We start from the raw sequence: 24530 nt of genomic DNA, 5'->3' as shown, positions 1-24530 counted from the left end.
TTTTATTTCATATTATAGAAAATATAATTATGATATCAAATGTATTAATTCATATTTAAGACAAATCTAAGGTTGTTACTCAAGTTTATAAAAATAAGTCAAATTAAAGAAAAATAGTTTTTAAAAAAAAAGAGCACATGAAATTAAAGGGAATAATAAACCAGTTGGCCAAAGTTTGTAGAACAGTGATGTAATGGGAACCATTGATGACTTATAGACAAGGGAACAGCCTGATACACTGTGTGTATGAATACACTATGATCTGAACCATGGGAACAGGAGACTGTGGCAAGAGAACACCAAATCTGCATATTATAATGCTGATGAACTTTCCAAGTCTCCTCCCACCTGCAGACAAATTATTCTAATTTTCAAGATCTTCTAAGAGCAGCTTATTCCAATTCTGGTAAGAATGAGGAAAGCAAAATGAAATAGAGCGGTATTAGAAAAAATTAAATCTGGTAGTTCCTTCCCTTTTTATTCTAGAACCTAAATCCCCAGAGAACAGAGCAACAGCCAGTGCCAGAGTGGAACCATACAGTGTGTCCCATTCCAGAAACCACAGTTCTGGGGGGCTTTACGGAACTAGAATGATGACAGAGGCACCTGGACAATGCTGTGGTCATCCACAGACAGTGGGCACTGCCACTTGTATTACTTCTAAGAGGTTTCAGACATGTCATCCACACCTAATTATCTGGGCCCCTCAGGCACCCTCCAAGTTGGTAATCCCAAAGGCAGTATTTGCTAAATTTAAGATAACATAGTTTGAATGTTTGAGGTTTAAAAGAAGACAACCTATCATCATCCCCTCTGAGCAAAAAATTAAACACCTAAGCACTTATATTAGAAGCCATTAAGAAATGCAGAAGAGAGGATTTGACCTGTGAGTTTTGTTTTAGGTCATTCTGTGCAATTATTATCAAAAGAAGAGTGTACAGCGGGAACACACATGCTCCATAAGAGCCAGCCCATTGTGTGCCTCTAATAATGTTACGTATCCTAATTCCTGTGTGTTCTGCTTCGCCAACATGTAAGTGAAAACATGAAACCAAAACTTTCTCTTGAGAAGTCTAAGGTGTGTTCTCTTGAGTCTAATTAGAAGTCTAATTTGTTCTTTTGAGAGTCTACTGCGTAGCTGACTATTAAGAGCTAACTGATAGTTTGGAAAATATTTGTGAATTCTTTCAAGATGTGATTCTTTAAACTAAAATTTATAATATTAGAGTTGCTGATTCCCTGGCTGAGGGGTTGGGGTGACAGGCAGTAAGTTGAGACTCTGAGTTCCACCTACAAATTCAGATGAGAAGCTTCCCTTTAACTGATTTGAAAATGAATTTTCATGTATAATTGTGTGTCAAAAAAAAAAAAAGTTCTATTCCAAGAAGTATTACCTGTTCAAAACAAATCTCAGCATTCAAGGTCAAAAGAACTTGGTTTGATGCCTGCCCCTGTAGCTTAGTGACATTAAAAAGTCTCATAACTCCTCCAAATATCAAGTCCTTATCTGCAAACCTGGGGTTGTATTTCTGCTTGACCTGCTACATGTGCTCCATCCACACTGACTCTTCTTTATTGACATTTTCAAACATGTGAAGCACTTTCTTGCTTTGGAAACCTTGGGAAAACTGTCCTCTTCCATAAGAATTCCATTCCCATGTTCTTCACAGGGCCAGTACCCCTTCATCACTTAGATTTCTGCCTAATTTTATCTTCCCACAAGCTATATGACCTGACCACCCTGTCAACAACAAATTCACCTCCATGTGTTCCATGTTAATCTTCTTCTCTTTTATTTGTAATATTTATAATTCCCAAATATTTTAATTTTCTATTTCTGTCCTCTTGCCCCATGCAAGCTCTATGAAGTCAGAAGTAGGGTATCTGCTGTTTTTCTAGCATTCAACACAGTGTTTGTACCAAGTAGATCCCCAGTAACTGTTGTTGAATAAATGAATACATCAGATGGTTCTCAGAAAGAATAAATAGAATGACATAAAGTGCATTTGTAAACTTAAAGCCCCAAATTACCACTGTTGTTTTGGCTCAGTCTTTCAGAATGGAAAGTGTGGTTAAGAGTGAAGACTCTAATGCTATATAATTGGGTTGGAATCACAGATCTTTTGTTTAAACTATATGACTTAGTACTGATAGCTTCGCCTCAGCAATTACCTCAGAAGTCAGTCATGTGGATTGAAAAGATAACAATAAAGAAGGCTCACCCTGCTGGTGGTCGCATAGCAGACCCTTAGTAAATAATAGCCTGAGCGACCTTGTGTTGCTATTAACTAGAGCAGCAACCATCCCAAGCCAGTTAAGAGACCCACTCTGCATCTCATGACCCCACCACTTCAGAGAGAGTTCACACATAAGTGTCAAGTAATTCTACTTGACACTCACCACCTTTCACACTTAACTCCTTTAATCTGCAGTTAGTCGCTTTCTTCTCAGATTATCAAACATTCCAAATATGAATCCAGGTTTTGGGCCTGAAAAGGCAAGAGGACCAGCACACCTTGACACTATCTGCCCATTTGTTCACCTCCATTATTCAGGGCCTAGTTTAAGTTCTGCCTGGTACCTTGTTTCTACATCTTAGAGTGGTTATAAAGTTGATTCACTTAACTGCCACAAAGATCTGTCTTTGTTTTGTTTAAATACCAATTTTTAAAATGACTTTTATTTTTTGTGGCTCTGGGGACTGAACCTAGAGCCCTGCACATGCTATGAAAGCACTCTACCACTGAGCTATATACCCAGACACATATGTGATTTAAAAAAATTCCACTGGAGTTTACAAATCAAGTTCTCTAAAAACAACCATGACTAATGTTAAATTTAAAAAGGGAAGATGTCTTACGATGCTTCTTTTTAAAAATACATTTATTACATGTGAACAGAAATATAAAATATCAATAGGAATACCTGATTGTGAATCTTTTGAAAACTTACAATACATCTGATTTTTAACTTAGTGTTTATAGAATATACCAGACACTTGGTTTGGTGCTATAAAGAAATTACTTCAGCTTATTAAGTACATACTGGTATTACCTCTCATTTTGTAGATGATGCTGCTGAATCTTAGGGAGATTTAGTGTCATATCCAAGATAATATAGATTGCAAGGGGAGAAACCAAGAGACTAATCTAGGAATATGACTCCCAGAGTCCACAAGGATAGCTTCCCATTATTTTGTCTAATGATTAGAATATTATATTTGGACAGAATTCTAGGATTTGTTAAAAACAATTTCTTGGTCTGGGGCTACATAGCTCAGAGTAGAGTCCCTGTCTAGAATGTAGGAGGTCCTGGGTTTAATCTTAGCACTGACGGAAAAAAAATGTTTTCCTTATATTTATTCATTTTTTCCCCATGAATGTTTAATAAACACCTAGTAAGTTACTAAGTTCCAGACACTGTGCTAGGTTCAGAGAAAGTAAAAGCAATAAAGAACAAAATACTATTACTCTTAAACTAAGCCCGCTTATTGTTAGAAAGTACTTTTCCAAACAGGATCCCAAGAGGCCCATGCTAAATACTATCTGATAGGAAGAATTATTTCCTTTTACATATAAAAAGGAAATACTTCAGTTACTTGTCTTGCCCAATGTCAAATAGGAAGTATTTGTTGAAAATGAACAATGTTATCTTTTTCCAGTAGTTCCAACATTACTATTATTTATTTTTTTTAAAAGTACCACTTTTGCATGAAATATGAAAGCAAAAAATCCACTGACTGTATAAAATGCATTAATTAGCTTATTGTTTTTATGTTTCTGCTGAAGAAGACAAACATTTTTCAATTAAGTTTTCCATACTCTTGAATTTATCTTGTTCTGCCTCATTATGGTATTTCTCCTAGTACTAAGTTACACTTCCTATTTGAAACCCATAGAGCACTTTTGTAGTGAGTCTCAAAAGGGTATATCTCAATAGATACTCCAAATCATGATCATTTTACAGAAATTATAATTCTTATTCAGAGAAGTGAAAAGATTTTGGGAGATGTCTCAGTAAGCCATTACTTCCTCCCCCCTCTTGAGAATACTGGCTTACACATTTGCTGAACACTCTTAATAATTTTCTATTATGTTACAAAGCAGAAATTTTTCCAGGGTGGAGGGGCAAAGTGGGATGAGAGGTGAATCTTTATATCTAGGCACTATTTTTTAAGTCTGGAGTTTACAAATCAAGACCTTGTGTCCCTTAAAATATCTATTATGATACAAATAGGCTAAGAAAAGGAAAGGTTATATTTCATACAAGTGATCTCTAAATAATGTATATCAATTTCCCTTAGAGCATTGAATCTCACCCTGACAGTTCAATACAACGGAATATGCAGAAAGTCCCAGCTGTCATGAATATGATGTGTTTTTTCTTCATTCATCAATGAGTGAAAACTTTTGAATTAAGCATCATCTTTCCTTAACAAAGGAGAATTTATTATATTTATTTTTTAACCAATAAATTTTATCCTATGGAAAGCTTCTCTTTGACTTGAAATATATTTAATGAGATGTGTGAGAATTACGTCTGATTCTAGGACTACAAATTTAACTAGCAAGTACTCCTGACTTTGTGTAACTGACTGTTGAATAGACTAATTGGATAATTCAGTCATTTTTGCAGTAAATATTCTTCAAATTCTTATGAGATTCAGAGATTGGCTTTACTATTTTTGGTCTTAGGTATCAATCAAAACAGGTTAAATGCACTTGTGAAGTTTATAATCCAGTGATGAAGCAAGAAAACAAATAATTATTAAACAATATTTTTAACTGAGAGAAAGAGAAGACAACCCATTACATCCAGGTGTTAACCTTGGCATTAGCACCAGGTTGACCTCCTACTTACATCTGGATCTTGATGATTTAATAGAGCATTTCCATCTGATGAAGCCACTCTGTGATTATGATGAATCATGATAAAGATAACATTACCCCATCATGTCTCAACAGATGGAAAAATGCAATTATTATCTAAGCCACAAAATACCAAACACCCCCTTATCTATACTAGTAAGAATGACTACTGCTTCTTCATAAATTATAAGTTTAGCCTTCAGCTAGTCTTCCTTCCTCCTGAATAAGGTTTTTAAAGATACCAAATCGCAAGATTACTCCCACTTCATGAAAGCATCCTGTGCAAAGCAACACTTCTCTTCCTTACATCTCTCTCAAAACTTAATTTCAAATCCTACATAATTTCAAATCCTATGTGGTTCCCCAGGATGTGTATTCTCTCAAGTTGCAATGAATAATAAACTCAACTTGTTCAACCACTGGAATGTTCCTGGTGGTCCTGGCTGAAGAACATGATAAATGCAACCCTTGAAAGTAGCTGTGTATATTCTTTGTTGTTTGAGTTCTCTTTTTCCACACTTCTCTCTCCAGGAGCTTCTAAAATATGAAAATAGACTGTCTTGGACTCTCAAATTCAGAGGTAGGGAATGTTTTGTTGATTTATTATTCACTCACTGAATCATATGGTGCCTTGCTCCAAAACAATTTAAGGCCCTGATATTATTCAGCAGCTTCAGAAGACAAGTAGAGACCAGCTCCCTGAGAACTTTATAAAAAGACAATAACCTGACCAAGGAAACATTGACTGATAGTAGAATCCTAAGATAGGACTAGGGCACCCCATAGGACACTGATGTTTAACAGGATACCCCTTTCCTCACAGCTTGGGTTCCCTCTTCCTCTTTCTTAACCAGAGATAATAATTAATACCTGTTGTTAGGTCTCACCTGGCTCTCTATCACTCTTTGCTAAGTACTCTTCATTCTCATCCCCATTCTCAATCCCTGTCCCCACCTCCCCCTTAGTAAAAAGCTCAGTCTGGTCTCAAAATCTAGAAAAACAAATCCTTATCTTCTCCTTGGTCTTAAAGGATTTAAGATACTTGAATTACATACTCAGGTAAATCCAAGTTAAGCCATTCTTGATCCAAACTTAAGATTTTTGAGTGAAATGATACTATCCTTCTAAGGGGCATTTAAGGACCTGGAAGACAATGTCTAGAATGATACTTCAGTGGAGAAAGGCCTTTCTGTACACTGGACGATCCTGCTTAGTGAAGAACTGATCTGTCCAAAATGCCAACAGTGTTCCTAAAAGAAAAAACTCACCCTTTATGGTAAGAGTCAGTTATACCCATCTTTCCTGTTTCTCCCCATGCCCACACAAGATGACAGTAATCAATGAACATGGCCTCAAAATGTTTCTCAACATCAAAATTCAGGCACTTTTTGCCATTAGATCTGGCATGGAAGAGAAAAATGTATTTTTCATTTCTACTCTTTATTTATTGGTATTGGGGGATTAAACTCACGGGCACTTCACCACTGAGCCACATCCTCAGCCCTATTTTGAATTTTATTTAGAGACAGGGTCCCACTGAGTTGCTTAACACCTCGCTTTTTCTGAGGCTGGCTTTGAACTTGCAATCCTCCTGCCTTAGTTTCCCAAACCGCTGGGATTACAGGCATGGGTCACTGGCCTGGCTACCTTTTCCTTTTTAAGTCTAAGGAAGCTTCACGATTCTTGAGATAAAGTCTCCATCTCTCATTTTGATATGGTTCCCTTTCCTATGCGTGTAGCCATGCTTGGCCATTTTATACTGTCCTAGAAATGGGACCTGTATTATGCCAGTAGGCCTGGGTCATGCCTACCAGCATTAACTGTGTCATTGCTTGCTTCTACCACAATGAGTGAGCTACACCCTCTAGTGGGGAAACAAGTGTAATATATTGAATTTCTTTGGAACTAGACCCTGGAAGCTCTGGAATTACAATTTCATTTAAGAGACCTTTCCTTCATACATGACCTGGAGTCCATGTTGTCACCAAAGAAGGAAAAACACTTGATTAATATTTTGATTTGACTACAGTCTGAATGAATGCCTTGTGGATACTGGGTTGTCGAGAACCATCCGTGGGCTGTATGTGGACTATTGTACATCACAACCTAATGAATAGGAGAATCTGGTGTCTGGGAACTTCCAGTAGACATTTCTTCTGGTTGACTGCCCAGATATATTGTGAGCCCTATTCAAGCTCTGCCAAAGGTCTCACATGGGATGATTTGCTACAACCACCCAGACTGAGATGGGTGTAACCTGCCAAGATGCCAAACAACCTGCCAAGCCAATATATCATGAGGCAAGACTCCACCCTTGAAACATTACCCATGCCTTTGATGTACCTTCTCAAAAAAACCACAGGAGCCATTTTCTAACTGTCTAGCTCCAGCTCCTGTGTGGACTGGACCTATTAGGTGCTTCAATTCTTTAAACCTAATTCTGACTTTGTCTTTTGTTCTTCACTAATTATTCTAGACTTTAATTTCTCAGGTGGCTTACATCCTCCTTGGCAGGAAGAAGAATCCCCTAATAAGGCACTGGCTGCCTCCCTATACTGGGTACCTTCTCCTGTATTAAGCTGGGTGTTGACTTCCTTAAGCCTAAAGATCCATGTAAACCCTATACAGTAGCCATTCGCTGACAACCTTCTCAGGTCCCTTCTCAGCCACAGGAGCTTTACCTCACCTTGTTTTAATAAATTCTTTTACTTTTCTTTCTAGGAGGGGGGGGGGAGTGAGAGAGAACTTTCCTTTTCCCAAAACTTCTAATTAAAGTTTTGAACCTACTATACTGGTTGGAATAAGAGGTTCATTTCTGAACTACTAGTCATAACTATACGCATGCTAAACTTCGATTGAAATGGGCTGATGGACTGAATTAAAATGCCCTGCGGGAATTGGAGAGCCCCTATGATATGGACTAGAACAGATTAAAAAAAAATTGTTCCTCAAAGGAGTATTGAATTACTGCCAGAAGGATAAATGATGTGAGTCAAGAAACAACAGCTTCCACACTAACTTTCTACATGCTATCTTTTCCTCCAGAGTGTAGGATTGTCCCTAGGCCTGCCTCAGGCTCCCCTCCTGTGCTGTTTTTCCTCCCTTACTACAATTAATGATTTTTGCGTATTCATCATAATAAACTATGATGCTTCCAGGGTTGAAACACTTTATATCTTGGTAAAAAGCATGGAAATATCACTCAGAGATCGCGGCTTCCTAAGGAATATTCTTTTGTATACAAATAAAAGTACTGACCTCCCATTCTGCAAACCCCAATTTCAGAGGAGTCCATGGTAACTCTTGCTCTGCATCGCTAATTTTATGGAGTTCTCCATCATCCCCCCCCTCCCGCCCATTTCACCTTCTGAGGCTTCTGCCTCACTCCCCACCAGATTTTAGTGCATGTTAGACCCCCCATCTTCCTTCATTCCTCAAGTAAGATTATTTGAAGTAATAAATGTTTTATGAATGTTTGGGGTGATGGAAGAGGATAATGGCTGTCACAGTATGGAAAAAAATTTCAGAATTCTTTTATTTAAACATGAGGAAAATTGAAGTGAAACTTAGCTTAGGCCAAATAAGAAATATGTGGGCTTATGCAGTCAGGAGGATCTAGGGTGGATCTCAATTCAGGCACAGCTATATTCAAAGACTTAAGCATTGTAAGGAGTGTTCCTCTATCTCTACTCTCTGTTTCTGAATTTCATTAAATGCTGGTTTCATTAAGTCCTGTGCAAACTCCATCTATGTGATGAGGAAATTGGCAGCTACCAAGTCGTTCATGTGTTGATATGGATCACAGTTCAGTAGTTTAAGGGTAAGATGAAGAGAATCTTGGGGCTCAGTCAAACATCCTCCCAATTATTACACAACTGTAACCTCAGATATGTAAAACAATGATTTTTAAGGTAATAAGTGTCTTAAAGTGTAGGCCAAAAGATCAAACTCAAGCATTGAAAATTAGATGACATTAATGTTTTCAATTCATGAAAAGAAGAAACAGTTTATGAGCTGTGCATGGTGGTGCACAAATGTAATTCCATTGGCCCATGAGGCTGAGGCAGGAGGATTGTAAGTTCAAAGTCAGTCTCTGCAACTTAGGCCCTAAGCAACTTAGCAAGAACCTGTTTCAAAATAAATAACAGAAAGGGGTGAGGATGTGGCTCAGTGGTGGTTAAAGTCCCTGGATTCAATCCCTGGTAATGAAATGATAATAATAATAATAATATCTATGAATAATTTGCATTTAAAATATTTGCCATATTTTAAGAAACTACTGCATATTAAAGAATCTAATGGATGAATCTGATGATTCAATTTTTTTTGGGGGGGGGGAAGGAAGAGCGACGCGACCGGGCACCGCTCTCCCCCCCCCTCCCCGAGGCCGGTGCCCTAGGGGAGGGCCGGAGACACCCCCTGAGCGGGAGACGGGCCGCGCCTCCCGGGGGTGGGGGGAGAGCACAGGAGAGACACGCCCCGCTCCCGGAGGACGGGGGTCCACGCCCCACCGCCGCGACCACCCCTCGCCCCAGTCACCCACCGCGCCACCCCCCCATTTCTCATCAGAGAAATGTAAATCAAAATCACTATATGTTGTCTCCTAACACCTGCTTAGACAGGCTATGCCTTTCAAACTTTTAGGGATTTGACTTAAGGATTGACTTGACCCATACTATGCATGAACAAAATTCATCAAATTTTCACTTAGAAGAAAATATTACAAAAAGCATAATTTAATAATTAGAATTCTGGGCTTTAAAGTCAACTATATCCCAGTTTTCACAATGATTCTGCACAATTGAATAGTGTATGAACTTTGATGAAAGACCAAACCTGAATGGAGCTAGGTGTAGCTCACAGTGTTCATAGGAGTTAAATATGATGATGTATTTTAAATGACTGGTGGAGTTAATGATTTAATACCATGATTTAAAGAATGCAAAGGAAAAACATTTTTAAAAAACACTATGAAAATATTTTTTTCCTCTTACCCTACTGCCTTGAATTTGTTTTGAAATGGCAATTCTCCATGTTTTATACCTACATATAGCATCTTTTCACTGGATTTCATTATGCAATCTAGGAAAATTTAGGGCACTTTGAAAGTGAACTTCAGAAATATATGCCAAGAAATCAGCCCCTGACTCTTTAACTACCAGAAATAACAAAAAACAAAAAAAAAAAAAAAAAAGGAGGAGGGAGGAGGAGGAAAGAAGGACAAGAGACTACTAAACAATCAAATAACTGCTAACCTTTGTAGACTGTTTGCTTCAATGGCAGGCACTGTTTTGAACGGATTATAAACATTAAGTCATAAGAAACAAATGAGAAAGGATGCAGAGAAACTGGAAATTTTGTGTATTTTTTGTTATTGTAGAGAAAATATCTCTAATAAACATTTTTACAATGTTTTTTAAGATATGGTTTAGCAATCAACAAGTACATGAAAAAATGCTCAACATCTCTAGCAGTCAAGGAAATGCAAATCAAAACCACCCTAAGATACCACCTCACCCCAGTAAGATTGGCAGCCATGATGAAGTCAAACAACAATGAGTGCTGGCGAGGATGTGGGGAAAAGGGTACTCTTGTACACTGCTGGTGGGACTGCAAACGGGTGCGGCCAATTTGGAAAGCAGTATGGAGATTCCTGGGAAAGCTGGGAATGGAACCACCATTTGACCCAGCTATTGCCCTTCTCGGACTATTTCCTGAAGACCTTAAAAGAGCACACTACAGGGATACTGCCACATCGATGTTCATAGCAGCACAATTCACAATTGCTAGACTGTGGAATCAACCCAGATGCCCTTCAATAGATGAATGGATAAAAAAAAATGTGGCATTTATATACCATGGAGTATTACGCAGCACTAAAAAATGACAAAATCACGGAATTTGCAGGGAAATGGATGGCACTAGAGCAGATTATGCTTAGTGAAGCGAGCCAGTCCCTAAAAAACAAATATCAAATGTCTTCTTTGATATAATGAGAGCAACCAAGAGCAGAACAGTGAGGCTGAGCAGGAAGAAAAGAATAGCATTAAACAGAGACATGAGACGGGAGGGAAAGGGAGAAAAAAAAGGGGAAATCACATGGAAATGGAGGGAGACCCTCATTGTTATACAAAATTATATATAAGAGTTTACGAGGGGAATGGGATAACAAACATGGAGGGAAATGAATTTCAATAGATGGGGTAGAGAGAGAAGATGGGAGGGAAGGGGAGGGGGGATATTAGAGGATAGTAAAGGTAGCAGAATACAACAGTCACTAATATGGCAGTATGTAAAAATGTGATGTGTAGCCGATGTGATTCTGCAATCTGTATTTGGGGTAAAAATGGGAGTTCATAACCCAATTGATTCTAATCTATGAAATATGATTTGTCATGAGCTTTGTAATGTTGTGAACATCCAATAAAAAAAAATAAAATAAAAATATATCAATTAAAAAAAAAAAAGATATGGTTTAGTTTCCTTTACTGAACTAGGAAACTTACCTTATTCCTATGAGTATTTCTACCCCTGCCTCGGTTCTTTTAAAAAAGGAATAATGTTAATCAAAAGAAAATATTCAATTAAATAAAAAATTCAAAAATTCAACTGTGCTGAAATAAACTTTATGAAATACCTTCTATATATGCCAGCTTCTGCACTAGACACTTTCATATACCATTGCTATTTGTTTTTTGTAACACTCTAGGAAACAGAAAAAAAACCACCATTGTATCTATATTTCATTTGTTAGAGTTTAAACACAATACTGACAAAAAAACAGTATGAGAATAGAATTATATTCACTCAGAGGAAGAATCAATATGAAAGCTAGGATGAAATGAATACTATTTGAATATGATGACATTTTGCTCTTCTCTTTATCCTCCCATAGCCTCGAAACAAGCAAGGCATATAGTTTGGCACTGAACCTATAGCCAGAACTGTAACTGCCTAAGGCAAGCTGAAACCTCAGGCTACACACCTCATAGGGAAGGGAAAGAACCAAAAGGCTTGGTATCAATGAATAAAAGGATTAAAAAAAAAAAAAAAAAAGCAGTTCCCTAAGCTATGTTTAGTCCTTTCTTCTCCAACTGCATGGACTAGTTACTCTTGTATCTTGTCAAATTGTATCTTATATGGCTTCCATAAACACTAATTTCCCTCACGGTTATCTGTATCTACTTAAACCTAGGTATTTTAGCCCATATCAGTTACATGCATGTAAGGCCAAAACATAGATTTGGAAGGTAAAAATCAGGATTTCAGTTCTGCTGTGCGATATGGTGAAAGGCAATTGTCCTCTATGAAGATAATTCCCTATCCATTAAATAAAGAAAATAAAATGATTGAACTGATCCTTGTCCATATGACTGAGGTAGAAAGTTTTTAATGAGACTCTGATGTGAAAGCCCTTTGAACTGTAAAATACTAGTAATTAAACTTAAGACAATGTCTCAAAATCACAAAAGGGATCACTTAACATTAACCTCAAGTACCTCAGACCTCCTACCCCCACCCCCCAAAAAAATTCCATTAAAAAAAAACCAAAACATCACCAACAAAAAACTCCATTAGGACCTTTTCATTTTGCAAATGAGAAAGATGAGGTCCACCGGCTTATCAAAGGCCACAGCGATCAGACAAGTTGAAAATCAACCTAGCTGAAGAGCAACCACGACTCTGTCATATCTGACTCAGGGCGCTTCTGGCCAGGCATTTCAGGGTTAAGTGAAAAAAACGACCAGTAGTAGGCTTTTGGGGAAAATGCCACGCTTAACATGGCTGTCGCACCAGGACGCAATAATCCACACCCAATATGGACACCGAGCAAGCCCAGCCCCAGCCCCGGATGACAACACTCCGGAATGCCGGAGCAGCGGCGGAAGCGGAAGCACCTAGGCGGTGGGGGCCGCGGGAAGTGTCTGTCGCGTTTCTCCCTCCCTCTCAACCACAATAACAGACTGAGGGCTGGCGTAGGTGAGGCGGCGGCCGAGGGGCTCCGGGAATGCTAGGCGGGAGGCAAAGCCAGGGATGCGTGAGGCAGGGCAGCGGCGGCCGGATGAGCGATTCCGGGGCTCCCAACTGCCTGGACTCTCGGTCTCTGGGCCCCTTAGGGCCTAGAGCTCCCGGGAGAGCTGGGGACGAACATAGGCCTTGCTTGCGGGGTTTGCACCTGGCCCAAGATTCCAGCTTGCGGAGCCTTATGTGGGCCTCGATTTCCTCCACTAAGTGGGAGACTTAGACTGGTCAACTTTTGCCCTCTTCCTTCCCCTGGGCATCACGAATTCCACGATTTTAATCTTAAATCGGTATTTAGGCCTGTAAATTGTGAAAGGCCTATCGTCAGTGTACTGAGGGGATGCACCTGAGCCGGATGCAAGGAATAAATCTTTGAGAGTCTGTCACGTCCGAGGTTCAGAAGCCCCGGGTTCTAGTTTTACCTGATCCTCTTGCTCACTTTGTGACCTTGTCCAGATCCATTACCACTGTTCGCTTATCTCTAAAAATGAATGCGTTGGGTGTCTGATGTCCCTGTCAGCTCTGAAAATCATATTCTCAGTTCCCCTTTCATGGAATTTTAGACCTGGAAAGCATCTCCTTCCTGCACCCGGCTGGCCAAAGAGTTAAAACTGATAAGAGATGTCTATAGCGTTTCTTTCCAGATTCCAAGGGGATAAAAGCAGCTGGGCATTTAAGAAGGATCCCATGCATTGGGAAGCTCTGTCGTGTAAACCTAAACCAGCAATGTAATCACTACAGAGTGAAAAATAGGAGAACTTGGTTTTTGTCCTAAAGCTACTTTATATTTGATGGTTAACTTTGGTCAAATCCTTTCTCGACTTGAGATTTCTTATCTGTTAAAGGAAAGTGTTGGATAGGTCGCTGGTTCTTAACATTCCTTTCTCATTCCCTGTAGCACAATTGAAGAACAAAATAATGGCTTTATAAAGCTATGATTTTCTGGGGGATGGAGAAATTGGAGTGTGGAGGGAATGAATTATGTAGTTATAGATTGAAAAAGATCTGTGCTTGTAATTTTCACCTTTTATTTTGGGAATACTAGTTTAGGTGATCCATAAGTCTCCATCCCTCTCTAAAAATTGTAATAGTGAAATTTTAATGTGCTCTTTGGTGAAGACTACAGATAATATTTACTGACTGTGTTCAAGGAATATATTTTTATCTTTAGTCAAAAAGGTACTAATGCATAGTGTAGGAGAAAAAGAAAAAAAAGCTAGGTTTTGGTAAAGTTAGTTGGTATAATGAAGTGAAATAAAATTGAACTGGTGTTGAAGGCTTTTCTTCAGCATTGATCCATTATGTCTCTGTGGCTTTGGATAAGTAGCCTCCACATCTCTGGCCTCACTTTCCTTATCTATAAAATGAAAGATTGAACTGGATGATTACTAGGCCTTTTCAGCACTATAATTCTGTGTTGTTTGTTGTTCTTGTTGTTTGTTTTGTTTTTATTTCAGCAGCTCAATGAATGTGGTTTGGCTTTTCTGTAGGCAAAGGAGTATGCTCTAGGTAATACTTATATAAGATATTCTTATATAAGATATTCTGTTAATATTAATTCAGTAACATGCAAGATTACTTTGATATAATAAATTGAAGCTAAGAGAAACTAAAGAAAAACATTAGAAACCTGAAGGACTGGGAAGCCCCTCAAAGGGATCATTGAGGATACTGAAAAGTTTTACATGAGACATGTGTTTTTTTGTTGTTGTTGTTGTTGAGGATAATGAAAAGTAATTTTGAGTTGTAGTGAATTGAAATGACTGGTAGAATCTCTTTCCACTTGGAGGTTGTCACCTTCCTGGGGAGAAAGACTTTGTATGGGCTAGTACTTGATAGACAGTAAAAATTTTAATAAATAAATAAATAAATAATTGATTGACTGGGTGAATAGATGATTAAATAATAGTAATCAAGAAAAGTTGCTGCGCTGCCCCCCCCCCAATCGTCATTGATTACATACAAAATGAGAAATTGTGAAAATTTTACAAGAGATCCCTGAATTTCTGGTGCATTGTAAGATAAGTTGCTTTATCTCTTCTTTTGAAGTGCTAGTAAGAGACAAACATGGGTTTGTCTGAGGAAAGGAATAATTAATAGAATAAGTTAGGGATGGAGGTGGTTGTTGACAAGAGAACAGATATAGCAAGATTTTTAGTTGTAATGGTTTGGGGGAGTAAAAGAGAAGAGTCAGTGTTTTCATAGGAATCGAGAGATTTTCAGGATTATGAACCATAAGAGTTCTAACATTTTTTATGGAAATAGAGTTTTAAAAAGAGGAGATTGATTTTACAAGCCAGGAAACGCTCGGAGATAGCTTTAATCATGAAGAGGTAAAAGACATGTAATTTCGGGAGCAAACTAAGTGAATCTATAGGTGTATTATAGTTTTGAGATAGGGAAGATATTTGAACAGGCAAAATGGAAGGAGAAGAGCACTCTCTAGAAACATATTTTTTAAGAACCCTGGTTTAAAAAATATTTACCAACTTATGTGTAAGAATGTATTTGGGATACTAGGATAAAATTGAAGCTTTCTGTTGCTAAAGGCTGCTGAACAGGCAACCATGGAATGATTCTAGCCTATCCAGGTAGCAGAGGCTACTGAATGTGGGAGCCTAAATTAGATGGACCACAAACCCCAAGTTGGGAAGGAGGGTGTGGTCAGAGGTATTTCTATAAGAGCATCCTGAAGCCCATCTCCAAGCATTGGGACATAGCTCTGGAATGCTGGGAGACAACTATCCTGGCACAGGACTGACTGGATGATAGGGTGTGTAGTGTAGGCTGGAAAGTTTGAATCCCAGCCTGTGTTCTGACATTTACTATGTGACCCTAGGCAAGTAACTTATTGACTTATCCTCTCTAGTTCTGTTTGTCCATTTGAAAATTTAGAGAACCAGTCTTGGATATAGATCTCTAGATGTCTGTGGATTGCCCAAAATTGTATTTGTAATTCTGCTTGCATTGAGCCTGGGGGAGAGAGAGAATGTGCCACTTTTGTCATATTCTCACGTGGGTTTGTAACCCATAAAAAATTAACTGTGTGCCTAAGGTAAGGGTCCTTCAACTTTTAACATTTGGATTGACTATAATTCTTCAGAATGACATTTCTTTGAGGTTTAGAACCCAAGCCTCCAGAACTTGGCTTGCCCTACAAATAGCACTTGGTACTGCAAAACAGAATCTTCACCTATATATATTCACCTGTTTTTTCTACCCACCTGTTCCTTACCCTCCATAACTCCTCTACTAGCCTTCCTTCAACTCATCATCTATCTCTGCTGCTGGAATTTTCCTTTTTTACTCTTGTTCTTTTAACCTTTTACTATGTTGATTCTTCCTTACTTACCTTGTTGAGTTTAAGTGAGGATAGAATGGTTAGTGGTATGTTTTGGAAGAAGGGGTGGGAAGGAACGAACAGAGGCTTATCATGGCAGTTTTCTTCATTTACATGCCTCTTTATCCCTTTTCCCACTGACGGGAAAAGCTGTTAAGAGATAGGGTATACTTCTGAGAGACACTGTCACCACTTGGAACTTTGCAAGAGTTGCATGGTGTTTTCTTATACAGGAAAACCATACCCCTATTCCTCAGTACCTAGAATGAAATGCTCAGCATATCCTAGCTGGGAGTTTCACAGTAAAGGTGATTCTACTTTGTTGTTCATTTTAAGACTGAGTAAGGGTGGCAGAAAATAAACTATTTCTTTTATTTTCTGAACATTTTCAGAGACGCCTACCTGGAAGGTGTCTGAAGAGGGCTGGTGGTTTTCCTCCTGGTTATATAGGTCCTCACCTGTCAACCTCCTTAATTTTTGTGGCATAAAGATCTTATCCTTTACCCCAGTTTTCATCTTCACTGTCCTCTTCCCCATCAGAGGTTTACAACAGAGGAGTCCCTACTCTACCTGCCAACTATGTAGCTATAAGACCAAGCCTTCAGTTCTAGGCATAATACAGGAAATAGGAATGCTGTTTTACTTAAAATTTTATTAGTCCTGTTAAATTTAGGTTTTTTGGTAGTTAATGTAAATGCAGACTATAGGTTAAATAGACTTTTGTGGTTTTGCTGGAGACCTAATCTCCTAATGTTGTGTAACATGATTTCTGTGAGTGAATATTTTGAGTTCTAGAAAAACAAAATTTTGTAAATATAATGATATTTAAGATGGGGGCTATTTAATTTAAACATTTAAGTGTGGGTTGTACATTGGGGCTACTAAATATGACTCACAAAACTATAGTTTTGCAAAATTACAAGGAACAATCAAAGATTTATAATCTTAAGGGGGAAGGTGTGAGTTAAATGACGTGGATTTGGTGAAGAAAAAGAAAAAAGGCTAACAAAGAATCAACAGCATGGTCTCTGAAGGGTTAAGAGTCTTAAAGCTGAATCCTGTGCTAACTGGAGGATTGATCTGAACAAGTGGGTAATCCATAAGTGGATTGGTCTATGCTGGCTAGTAGTTGAGGCTTTTGCATGTTAAAGGGTAGCTGCAAGTTGTGCGTGTCCTTATTGGAGTAAAATCTGATTGCATTATCACCTGTGTTATAGGCTTGTTGCTGAGATTATCAAATGCTGTGGTAGCAAACAGTGCTCATAGGAGCGTGAAATAGTTCTTAGCAGCAGCCTTGGAGCTATTGTGGATGCATATGGAATACTGGAAAGACTGATGGATATTCATACACCAGACATATTTGAGGATTTATTATGAACAAAGACTTTGTTATTCCTAAAGGCAAGCCTGAGATAATTTTCCTGGCAGAAACATGGCTGATAAAACACTTCACAGATTATTATTGAAGTTTAAGTTAAGTTCCACAGTGAGCTCAGATGAAGGAGTATGTAGAAGTTTTCACAGAAGACAACAGTTAAGCTAGATTTTGACATCTGGCTAATAGTTTTCTAGACAGTAAGGGAAAGGAAAGGCATTCCAGCCAGAGTTAATAGCATACTGGAAAAGAAAGACCAATGTTTGGGGGAACTGAGAAGATACCAATTCTGCTGCAGTTGGGTATATATACACCAAGGAGCAAGTGTTGAGAGTTGGAAAGATGAGTTTGGGAAGGTGATTTGAAACTTTAAGGTCTTTTTGGTTATTTACTGGTGGCTGATCTGGGTCAGTTTGCTTTCTATGCTATTTAAATGTTAACTCAATTAAGGACACCTTATTAGGGGCTGGGGATGTGGCTCAAGCGGTAGTGCGCTCACCTGGCATGCGTGCGGCCCTGGTTCGATCCTCAGCACCACATACAAACAAAGATGTTGTGTCCGAAAACTAAAAAAAAATTTAAAAATTAAAAAAAAACCAAATAAATAAAAGTTTCTTTCCCACTTTTTCTAAACCTCTATTACTCCCCAGAGGTAATCTCTGTTAATATTTTGCCATGGATCCTTTCAAAAATGTCATGTACAAATATATCTTTTATATTTGTCTTTCTTTTATACAAATGGGATCATACTTTATATAATTTGATTTATATAGTCTTTATATAACTTGATTTTATTTTTCACTTTATGAAATCAGAGAAATGTTTTAAAAAGATAGCTCTAGCTTTGGTGTGGAATATGTCATGCTAAGCATTTACTTAGTAAATTGCTTACTGCTTGTCTACTCTATGCTCGGCTTTTGGCTAGGATCTGGGGACACAGTAGTGGGTATTATTTAAGAAGCCATCACAACAGCCTAGATGAGGGTTGATAGACTTCTGAAAGCCAGGGACAATGGATACAAGAACAGTATTGTGGTAAAATTGATAAATATAACCCAATCAAGTGGTAAATGGGAGATCAGAGTATATTTTTGATGATTTTAAAGTTTATAATTTAGAAATATAGTAAACTACATTATGGAAGAAAGGTTGTTTGTGTTGTGTTTGGGAGGGGAATTTGTGGTTGTGTAGAGCGTTCAGTTTAGATATGTATTTGAAGGATGTTCAAGGTACAAGGTGAACGTTTCTGATAGGTACAGGAAACATAAAGGTCAGAGCTCAGAAGAAAAAGGAGGTAATGTTGGGAAAGGATACAGTTGGCCAGAAAGAAGAAGGCTGTGGATAATTGTTAAAGGAGACTCGGGAGTACCATAGAAGAATAAAGAAGACCTGAGAGCCAAAGGATGAGAAAGAAAGAGTGGTTAGCAGCACCCCATTATGACAGGTCAGGTGAGGAGCACTGGAGAGGAAGTACTGACTTTGATAGCAAGTTTAAAATGACCACAGAGCAGTTCCAAAATCTGTCACAAGATGGGAAGATTAATTTGGAGTAGGGAGGGCAGTAAACAGAAAGAGATGGGTTGTGATATAATCAAAAGCAAGTGAGTATATTTATAATGTTTTTGTAGGTAGTTTCTGAGTATAATCTTTTTTTTTTCCTCCAGAGGTGTGTTAGCCAGAATGTGATAACATAAGTCAGTTTCTGAGAAGTGAAAATAGATGTCACAGATTCAGTGTATCATAACTTGTAAGCCTATTCCTTACAGAATTCTTTAGGCCCATATGCTGTTAGATGCCTAATGACACAAATCTATACACAATTCTAAAATCTTATTTCTCTGACTTCTCAGGCCACAGCTCGATAGAAACAACAAATTAGAGGTGTTTGATTGAAGTAAGTATGGGATTCAGGGAGAGGCAAGCATGTTGACACCTGTAAGAAGTAATAACACATAATCTTTCATTGAGAGAAGAAGAGATCAGGACACAGGCATGCTGGCAGGCACAAGAAATTTGAGTATTTGCTTAGCTCATCAGTTTGCTCCACTTTCCTGCTGAAGCAAAGGAACCCCAGGAATCCATGTATTCAGTAATCCCTGCCCAGCTGGTGCCCTTTTCCCCTTTGAGGTGCTTGAGCTCTCTTGAGTGTAGCTCATTCCCCTCTCACTTCCAGGGCTCTTTAGTGGTTTTCCCTCCTTAAGGGTCAAGAGTGCTGCTAGTGGGCTGGGGATGTGGCTCAAGCGGTAGTGCGCTTGCCTGGCCTGGCATGCGCGGGGCACTGGGTTCGATCCTCAGAACCACATAAAAATAAAACATAAAGATGTTGTGTCCACCGAAAACTAAAAAATAAATATTAAAAAATTCTCTCTTTCTCTCTCTCTCTCTCAAAAAAAAAAAAAAGTGCTGATAGCAATTCACCCTCCTCTTACTTCCTTTTTCTTATAACCCTCTGTACCCTAACACCTTTGGGTTCAAAGAGTTCCTTCTTACTGTCAGGCACCTGCTATTTGCACCTTCAAGAATGCTTTTCTTCCCTCTCTACTTCCTTTTTTTAGTGTTAATTCCTGCTTTTCCTTCAGATACCAGTTCCATTGTCCCTTAGAAATAGCATTAGTGACTCAGGTTTTCTTGTTGTATGCTGCTTTGCAACTGTGTTTACTTTTTTTATAGCACTTATTTATAATTCTAGGTTCATTTGCATGGTTATTTGATTATTTGTTTTCATTTGTCTCCAGAGTCCTTTGTTCACAAAGCTAGACACATAACAGGCATTCAAAATAAATGTCTTTAGACATGTTGAAGTCATGTCTGAATTAATGTGTATGTGAATGTACCTCCTTTCAGCTGTCAACCTGTGCCATCATCTCTATGTACATTAATACTACAAAAATCAACATTTCCTATAAACTGTTCTATACCTGGACCACCATTAGTAAAAATATTTGTTGACAAGACAAAAAAAGTTTGACAGGCTGTTACTCCCATGTGCTGATCAACAAACAAAACATCTGGGTGCTCATTCATCCCTCTCTCCTGCCCTCTATTTTCTCCCTTCCTTTCTTTTTCTTCTTCCTCTCTCACTAGGGCTTATTTTAAAGAGAGAGAAAGCCTACTCCAACCTCTGAAATTGAATACTTTTTGAGGAGAAGCTCTATAATTTTTATCAGATTACAAAGTGTTCTGTGACTGATTCGTGTAGTCTCACCCCCTCAGTTTATAGGTAGGAAAATGAAAAATTTAAAAGGTTCATTCACATTCGTAGAAATAATATGTGACAGATCCAGAATGGGAGCCCCAGAGTCCCTCTGCATTCCTCCTGTTATTTTAGGGACAACTTTTACAAAATGTTGGTCTCCTTAGTACTGATGGCATTGTAGGTGGAGGATGTGGCATAGGTTTACAACTGAAAGAAGGTTTATTAGCTTATTTATAAATTTAGACACACCCTCTCACATTTATTTTGAATGCATATTGATAATCACAAACTTATAGAGTTAGAAAGGGTTTTGTGTTTCCTAGTTTAATGATCTTACTGTGAAGAATTAGGTGCTTGAAGAAATTAGGTGAATTAGCTAGAGAACAACAGAATACAAATTCAAAAATGAGTCAATTTCTGGATTTTTGATTATTCTAAATAATGAATATTTATAATTTAACTTCTCTTTTAGAAAAAGATGTTCTGTACCTTTAGTATAAAACAGATTAATTTTCTTAATCTGAATATGGTGTATATCAGTTATAGTAGGTTTGCCTGTTAGTATTTTAAAATAAATGTCATTTTATCTAGCTTTCTTTTTCTTTTTCTTTTTCTTTTTTTTTGTAGTTATAGATAGACAACATGCCTTTATTTATTTGGTAATTTTTTTGTGCGGTGCTAAGGATTGAACCTAGTGTTTCACACATGCTAGGTAAATGCTCTGCCACTGAGCTACAGCCCTAGCCCTTACGTAGCTTTTAATAGGGATAATTCTGTGTCTGGATTTGGTATACTTCTTTAATCTACTCCTCTTCTCCGCTTGCTTTTCAGGTGCTTTGAATTTAAATAAACAAAAGGGGAGATTTATTTTTTGATACTGGGACAACATAGCAATGGGACCACGAAAGAAAAGTGTTAAAACATGTCTCATGGACAATGAAATCCCAGAGGAAACTATATCAGATGAAACAAAGGACTATATGAATCAACTTTCACATGAAGTACTTTGTCACATTTTTAGGTAAGATTTTATTTAGTTGACTTCCATGTACTTGGGATATAAACGTTTAGCAAACCTTAGTGCTGTGTTGTTTAATATGACAGTTTCTAGCAACATGGGGCAAGTAGATTTAAATAAAGTGAAAATTCAGTTTCTCAGTTGCAGTAACTACATTTCAGGTGTTTAGTGGCTATATATGGCTAGTGGCTACTATATAGGACAGCACAGGACCACTAGCCACATAATAGAACTTTCCAAAGTTCTATTAGAAAACCTTTCCTTTTCTGGATTAACATGTCTAGGAATTTTTATTGACAGATTTGTTGGCTTATGTAACCACCATGCATGTACAACATAAGGCAGTGTTTCTGACTTTGATTGTCACCTGCAGTGATACTGTGCCTTGTGCTCAGTATACACGTACATGTAAGTGATGAAAACAAAAGTTTTGTGAAAAAGTACCCATAATACTATATGCAGTACACACCTTAAAGTTGTTTTGTGATTAACATAACAAAGTTTTCTTTAACCAAAACTTTTTAACGTTTCAGATTATTACTCAGGCTACATCATAACAATAATCAAATAAACAAACATAAAAATGTCATTCCATTTCCATCACTTTCTTCTTTGAGGAATTGTACTTTTTACATTATTCAAATAAACAAATTTTAACATATTTCCTCTGTGGAGCTAGAGACTCAAGTTAGAATCCTAGGTCCATGAATACTAACTGTGGACCATAATAGATATAAAGATGTTTACCATAAGTATTTGGTGAGATAGTGATTTTAAAACACTCATTGCATTTTATGGCATAAACCCTTGGTCAGTGTAATGATTATTGTGTTCTGTCTTTTCATATAATGCTACATGATTTTTATTATTATTTTAGTCATTGCTTTCTATGCCTTCAAATGTATATTTGACATAAAACGATTTTTCTTATTGTCCAACATCTAGATTGTTTCCAATTTTCTCTTTTCTGCAAAAATAATTGCAATTAACTTTTCTAAGTATCTTGGTTTTCCTTTATATCACATTATTTACCTAGAAAAAAAAAAGTTCATATATGAAGGTCTGAGAAATGTTGTTGAATTTTTATAAATTGCTGAATATTTGCAGATTACAAAGTTTTTAAATAATGATTTTAAGGAATGTGTACTTTATTTTTCTTCTCTATTGTAAATTTGTATTAGTCTTTGAGTAAGCAGTTTGTTACTCTATGACACAATACAGCTTTTGTTAATTCTGTCTAGTATTAAAAGACCCAATTAAAATAATAGATTTTTTTTAATAAAGTAAAATGATACTAAGGTTCATCTGTTGGAGTAGCCAAAAATTTTAGAAAAATCTAGCCATGTAAGATGTTTAAGTACATTCTAATATATATAATAGATTTGGTGCTGATGAAGATAGCCAGACAGTTGGGCAAAATAGGCAAACATAGACTCTATATGTAGATTCAAATTCATGTGGAGAACTAATTTGTGATAAAATTAACATTCACATCAATGAGGAAAGACTAATAAGTATTATTCACTGATGTCACAACATGTAAACTACCCTATAAACAGCCTATAAACCCTACACAAACCTATAAAATAAAAGCATATCCTGATCTCTCATATTTTAAAACGAATTCTAAATGGATCAAAGAATTAAACAATAAGCCATTAAAATTCTAAAGGAAAGCATAGATAAAATTATTTCTGGGGATGGATATTGGATTTGATTGGATAAATATTACTATATATATGTGTGTGTGTGTGTGTATATATATATATATATATATATATATATATATATATATAATTATCATATTGAATTCCATAAAGATACATAAATACTGTGTGTCAGGTGTAAAGTGCTAGAATGTATTATGAACAAATTGAATTATGTTTTAAATTATAAGTAAATAGGTAACATTTTGCATTTCAACAGACCCCTTTCAAATGAAGGGGTAGAATCAAGTAGAAGTATCTTATCCAGGTTCTGATGAAGAAAATACTTAGCAAATTGACTGAATGTAAGAAGAACCATGGACTGAGCTAAGTTCTTGAACTTGGTATGATATGTTTATTCTAAAAATAAACAGATTAAGTTTTATTTTTAGGCTCCTAATTTTTTTTTTTTTTTTTTTTTAATTTGAGGACTTCTGTTATAGTGGTGTGGTAACAACTTAACACATGTTCATGAAACAGGAAAACTTTTGGCCTTCCTTAAAAAAAAAAAAAGCCAAACAAAACAAAACAAAAAGACCCCCTATGCTGTATCTGCTAAGTTAACAGCATTTTTTCTAAAATGTGAAATGTAGTATTTATATGCCTTTTAATTCCTCTAGCTTTTTAAAGATCTGTGAAGAAAAAAAATATTTTTTCTTTCTAGAGCAAATGTGATATTAAAAAATTTTGATATTGATTTTTTTAGTACTGATCTGTTTTTTAAAGGGAGCGTAAAATTAATCCAGACAGGTATTTTTGATGACAATTATTTAGGAAAAAAGTATTGAGGTGGCAAAATTTGACATAGAAGAATGTTGTTTTTCCATTATTTATAAAATGTGTAGTCATGTAGTTTCTTATAATTCTCCTTAGGTCTAAGTTATAGAGACTGTAAATTAAGTTGTGGCAAACTAATGTTTTATGGTAGGAAATTTGATTTGATATGATTCTCTTTATTTAAATAGCATTAAAGGGGAAGGGAGAGAGGCCAGATGTACAGAGCAG

General features: G+C 37.0%; 1 protein-coding gene across 5 annotated transcripts in view; it reads left to right on the top strand.

Moving 5' to 3' along the window:
• The window catches only part of FBXO38 (F-box protein 38), a 276681-nt gene that overhangs the window by 209728 nt on the left and 42423 nt on the right, over window positions 1–24530 (top strand). For 2 of the 5 annotated variants that reach the window (XR_014023003.1, XM_081301727.1), the window contains exon 1: window positions 21668–21822. Coding sequence is in view for 4 of the 5 variants with exons in the window: in XM_081301727.1 (XP_081157853.1) it covers window positions 21695–21822 (128 nt within the window). In the remaining variant the exon portion in view is untranslated. Of the gene's footprint in view, window positions 1–12753; window positions 12849–19455; window positions 19500–21632; window positions 21823–24530 lie in introns of those variants that run through there. The other 3 variants (XM_081301725.1, XM_081301726.1, XM_081301724.1) reach the window with 3 other exon arrangements.

The sequence above is a fragment of the Spermophilus citellus genome (assembly GCF_964194105.1).
Source record: "Spermophilus citellus genome assembly, chromosome: 1".
NCBI lineage: Eukaryota > Metazoa > Chordata > Mammalia > Rodentia > Sciuridae > Spermophilus > Spermophilus citellus.
The sequence above is the reverse complement of the archived record's forward strand: the minus strand, read 5'-3'. Positions and strand labels throughout refer to the sequence as shown.